Raw genomic sequence first — 5,529 nt, 5'->3', positions numbered from 1 at the left:
CTAAATACAAATTGAAAGTAAAGGTTATAAATTGTATCAGGTTGCACAAGGTGCATAATAGAACTTAGTGGGCAGAATAAGCTAAAACTTTTATAATAGTTATATTTTAGAATTTTTTACCCAAATTAAAGGCCGGCTCATGAACGCTGGCGTCGGAAGATAATAAATTGATTCAAAAACTCAACTATGTATTTCCGAAGTGTGTTATATTGTATTGCATACTCTTACTTATTGCTTTTAATCAAAATTCTTAAGGTTCGTTCAGACGGTGACATCTAATTCTGTGACAGCTTTCGATATTCGATGTCATGGCACTAGGTGTTGACACTCGCCAACACATAGTGTCGCGACAGACTTGTCAAAACACTCCTGCCGGCAGTAGCGGATATGTTAGAAGTAATTATTTTGAAATTGAGGCGGAAATTTAAAAAACTAATATGGATGAGACAGTGATTAAGGGAATTACAATTAAAAGACTCTAAGTCTTTTGGCACTTTTCTCAACTCAGATTCGAATTTTTGATTTTCGACAGGAAGGTACCTGTACCAGTCATCATAGATTTCTTACTTTTCGAAATTCATTATTATGCATGCCCCGAATAGATCTAATTTTAGCTCTTAACTTTTTCAAATATATAATAATATATAGAAGCGCTACTTCTGCTTGGGTACGTTTTTGTCTATCCTTATAATCGGCAATTGACTTATCCCATGTCAAAATGTCACCGAGACATCGGCAGTGTCACGATGTCGCTGCGCCGTATATCAAACAATTTTGATGTTACACTATGACATTGAGACATTCGGTGTACGGACAATGACATTGTTATGGAATTCATGTCACGACATTAATGTCACCATGTGAACGAGCTTTTACTCACAACCTTGTCATTCTAGTGACGGGTTTGTGATACATTTTGAGTCAAAAAATCGTTCAAGTCATGCTCCTAGAGCTCGAACGAAAATTGTTTAAAATTTTCGTCTTAAAATAGTAGATGATAATTAACCCTAAAATAATGAAAAGTCGAAAATATGCTCAAAACTAGCTATCAAGTTGAAACATCATAGTTAAATGTCTAAGTTTTTGCTATCCGCTCACTTGATACCTGGGTACCGTCAGCTAGCAACGCTACTGATCCGACCGCTACCTTGATCAATTTATTCAAGTCCACCTATTGGTGACGTTAGAGACTATTTAATTTTATATTTAAACTCTTCATTGTGCATAGTTTCTTAATGTTCTCAAATTTTTATAACGTTTTTACATCTATTCGATTGAATTCAAAAAAAGTTATTTAAGAAATCAGCGTAGGATTATTAATTCGTTTTTTGCGAACAAATATTGTTTGAAAATACTTCTAGCTGATTTTTTACCGGCGTTTGGCGCTCAATGTATATACTTTTACTGGTGTATTGTATAGCAATAATTTATTTAACGTTATCGTACTCCTTATACCAACCGTGTAATAGAGTGAATCCATAGATGAATACGGATGATTGGGCTAACTAAACATGATAATTTAAAAGCAATTCCAATTTCTGTGATTTTTTAATGTGTGATTGCCTGAAACCGCACTTAGTGTTATTTTGCTTTATTTGCCGGACTTTTAGATTTCTGATTTATTAAATAGGTAAGGTTTATTTAGAAATTATACTTGTATCGTACCATGCGAAAGGCAAGGATAATTTTAAATTACAGGGACATTCATGAACACTTTATGTATTGTTATTAAGGTTTATATTATTATTTTCAGTACCTAATATATTTACGATATGCAAATTATATAAATTTATTGTAATAAACAATGTAAATAAAAAACGCATTATTTTTTCAAGTGATAGTTTATGGCCAATCCAAAGTACCAGACGCAACAAAAGAAGCTTTACTTCATTAAAATGTAGTAAAAGGTTTAGTCGCCCATGTCTCGTAAAATTCGACCCAACTGGAGTAGTATGGGTTCTTTGGGTTGTTTCGGATTTGCAGCTGCGCTCCGATGTTCAAGTACTTTGCCTCATTTTCGGTGAACATCGGCCAGGTAACGTTCTGCAGTAATTCAGACAACTCAGGAGTTGGGTTTCTACAACATGATGATAATAGCATTAATGTATTGTCAGAATAAACGGTTCCTTTGCCATTTAATCATTAAAACTTCCTATCTGACTTACAAATATTTAACAAAGTTTGTCCATAACTCGATTAGCCTGTCGTGGGTGAGAATATCGCTTGTAGGAAACTTGGACAAATCCGCATTGGAATAGCTGGAGTCAACTTTTTTAAATAAGTATCTAGGGTCTTCGGCATGATCAACACTATCAGCACCTAAAACGAACAAATAAATCGGACGGAAAGTTCAAGCCAGCGGCGAATAAAGTACCTTTTATTGTAACATTAACATTTCCCATGATACCATCATAGGAAAAGACGTAGAAATAAACATCTGTATAGTTTGAAGCCAGGTTTGCATGCTTTATCATGGGATTGGTAAACGTAGTATGGCTTAAAAACTAATAAGACCGGTTAATTGACCATGGTTTTTGTCATTTTTGTCAAACATCTTGCGCTCTATGCTAATGTACAGATACACACCCGAACCATATGGCCCATTTGTTCGTCTTCTGGAACACCATCCAAATAAAGATTTCTGATCAGCTTTGCAATATCCGATCGATTGAGTGAATCATTCACAATGAAGTCACTGGGAATAAAATTTTCAATATTGGATTCATACTGGTACAGCGTCTTATTAAGCTTGTTCAAATCTAAAATGTCGGGTTAAATCAGAAATTATCTAAGCTCAAACATTTTCGCACCTGCTGCTCGATGGATTTCTTCTTCAGAGTTAGTACCGATTAGGGTCGGAACGCGAATAAAATTTCCGGTTTCCAACATACTGTACTGATTCTCGGTTAGAAAAGCCGCATCATGGACAGGCTCCTTTACTGGTAATGGGGTCTGGAAATGTTTATAATTATGAAGTTGCTTGGAATGAATAGGTCCAAACCGTTGCTTGTTCAGAGTTACAGAAAATTTTAATAAATACGGTGCGGTACAAAAGTCTGGAAAAATCAAGTTTTTCAATCCTCCTACGCGACTTGTATGATTATTTGGTCTTGTGTTAATCAAGTCTCGTAATGCAATGCTCAATACTTCTTATTTTTTTAACAAATTTTGCTTTAAATATATTAGAATCCATCGATATTCGACAATTTGACCAACAATAGCACGGTATTTGTCCTAAACCCGCACTCGAGGCGAACATACAGGGTGATTTTTTAGTGCGATAGAGTCCATTGTTTCCGATGGTGTTGAACTTTCGAAAAATATTTTCATATAAAAGTTGTTGACGCACAAAGTGCGCACATTAAAAAAATATCTTATATGATACAGAGTGTCTCAGAAAAGCGAGGCAAGATCAAAGTGTATTTTTTTAAATAGAACTACCCATTTTTCATTAGCTCATGGAATGCAGCTTAAACGCTGCATATGCACCGTAAATTGTTTTTTTCTTACTTGCGACGTTGGCAGATTATCGCCATTTCAGTAAAATTTTACCTAAAAATTCATTGTAGAAGCAAAAAAAAGCATTTAAAGATACAAAAAAATACGTATTTCCAATCACCACCGATCCGTTAAGAATTGCATTGCATTAAGATGTCTTCAAAGAAAAGAAGCTGTTGTTAGATTGAGAGATAGAGATTCGGATTGCGAGACTGATTATTCCAGACTTTTGGAGCACACTATATGTTCTTGCCGTTAAATTATTCGATGCGGCATGCAACGATTCAGCGTCGACGTCTTGTAGAAACTGCAAAAGTCGTTGGGAATCGTTGGCGAACTCTGTAGAGTCTGTTAGTAGACTTCCTAGATCAAAGGCATATTGCCTGGCTTGAGACGAGTTCTGAAAACTCCAGATGCTTAGTGGACTTCCGCTTTCTAAGATGGCTCCCCGAATCAAACCTGCATATCACCCGCAACATGAAAAAACGCTTAGAAGCCCATGGGGAAATACTACCTTCATTCCCTTTGTATAGGAGCTGGTAACCGACAGATGATGCTCCAGCACTTTGCCCTGCCAGAGTAATTTTGGCAGGATCGCCACCAAATGATGCAATATTTTCAAATGTCCACTTAATCGCTGCTGCTTGATCTTTGTGACCAGCATTTCCAGGAACTGTCAAGTCCCCAGTTGATAAGAACCCAAACGGACCCAATCTAGCGGGCAAGCAAGAGTCAAAACGCCCTTTTTCTCATAGCAAGTGGATAAGGCCTACCTATAGCTCACCGTCACAATTACAATGTCCTTTTCTATGAGGAAATCGGGACCAAAGTTACTATAAAGTGCGTTTCCATGAGTGTATCCACCTCCATGGATCCAGACCAGCACTGGAACTGGACTCCCTTCGTCCTAAATGAATGAGTTGATATTTGCATAAAACGTGCGACTTGTTCACTCACATTTGTCAATATCGGCGTATAAACATTCAGATACAAGCAGTCTTCGCTCTGGGAACTCGTATTGGAGCCAATGGCATAACAAACGTTTGAATCTTGTGTAGCATTCAGCACTCCTTCCCATGGTTCACGGTTTATTGGAGCCTATAATTTAGGTAGGTAGTAAATACATTTAATAGTTTCCGTCACTTGATTAGGCAATCGTTCATTAGCTTTCCACAAAGTTTGACATCAAGAGGTACCTGAAATCTGAGCGAACCGATGGGCGGTTCGGCATATGGTACACCCTGGAAAGCCCTAAATGTTCCATTTTTTGGAGTGGTCAATAATCGACCCCTGAGTACACCTTCATTGACTGTGACGAGCTCGTCGAATCCTAGCTAGCAGTTAACAATTAAAGTGAGCTCCTGGAACTTTTGGTGTTACTTACAGTTGAATGTAGTAGATGCAAGATCAGGAACTGTAACAAATGTCGACTCCCCATCCCGTACGGTTTACGTCAGTCAGTAGGTAACATATACTGCTGTTAGAAGTACAGTGTTTTATAGCAATATCAGCTCATAGATAAGACTGAAGTGATTTAAGCGAATTTTGAGACGCGCTTCGCAGTCAAGTTGGATAATGAGAGCTTCCCAACTAAATTCAACAGCTATGTAATGAGAGATTACAACGAGGATGTATTTTGCTATTTAAATAATTATATACCTAAGTTTCCGACCCTACAATTTTTTTGCTGAATATTATTTAACGCAGAAATCAATTCAATTGAAATTGACCCAAATATAACGCGGCTTTTTTCGAAGTTTCTCAAGAACCATTTGAGCCACATAATTCGTTTTGGCATCTTTGGAGAGAGAATTGAAAATTAATTCTATTTAGTGAAAACAAGATGAGTGAAGAAATTCGAGCAGTTTTGACCCAGAAAGCGAAATTTGAATATGATACATTTAAGTGAAAGATTGTGCCAACATTTTATGTTTTCCGTCCCGTTTTTGCTCATTTCTCGGTAGCAAAATGAGCCAAAACGCTCATTTTTAGATCATTCCAGAGAGAACTAAACGACCTTTTTAGAAAGTG

At 36.8% G+C, this 5,529-nt stretch overlaps 2 protein-coding genes across 2 annotated transcripts in view; one reads left to right on the top strand and one right to left on the bottom strand.

Moving 5' to 3' along the window:
- LOC109536351 (protein draper) overlaps window positions 1-475 on the top strand; it is a gene marked incomplete in the record, with an annotated part of 12,526 nt that extends 12,051 nt beyond the window's left edge. Inside the window, 1 exon segment of the mRNA XM_048660813.1 lies at window positions 1-475.
- A 1,347-nt stretch (window positions 476-1,822) lies between these two features.
- On the bottom strand, window positions 1,823-5,075 carry LOC109536510 (juvenile hormone esterase). Its single transcript, XM_019902748.2, has 11 exons — window positions 4,883-5,075; window positions 4,695-4,832; window positions 4,456-4,596; window positions 4,272-4,405; window positions 4,013-4,212; window positions 3,752-3,957; window positions 2,811-2,952; window positions 2,587-2,759; window positions 2,375-2,504; window positions 2,166-2,319; window positions 1,823-2,077 (listed from the first exon to the last, which is right to left on the bottom strand). The coding sequence occupies exons 1-11, from the start codon at window positions 4,934-4,936 to the stop codon at window positions 1,891-1,893; spliced, it is 1,659 nt and encodes a 552-aa protein (XP_019758307.2). The 5' UTR covers window positions 4,937-5,075; the 3' UTR covers window positions 1,823-1,890.
- Between the last annotated feature and the right edge of the window lie 454 nt (window positions 5,076-5,529).

Source organism: Dendroctonus ponderosae, unplaced genomic scaffold (assembly GCF_020466585.1).
Source record: "Dendroctonus ponderosae isolate FM_Combo_2020 unplaced genomic scaffold, Dpon_F_20191213v2 Dpon_F_20191213_1, whole genome shotgun sequence".
Lineage (NCBI taxonomy): Eukaryota > Metazoa > Arthropoda > Insecta > Coleoptera > Curculionidae > Dendroctonus > Dendroctonus ponderosae.
Note: the sequence above shows the minus strand (reverse complement) of the source record. Positions and strands in the feature narration are given on the sequence as shown.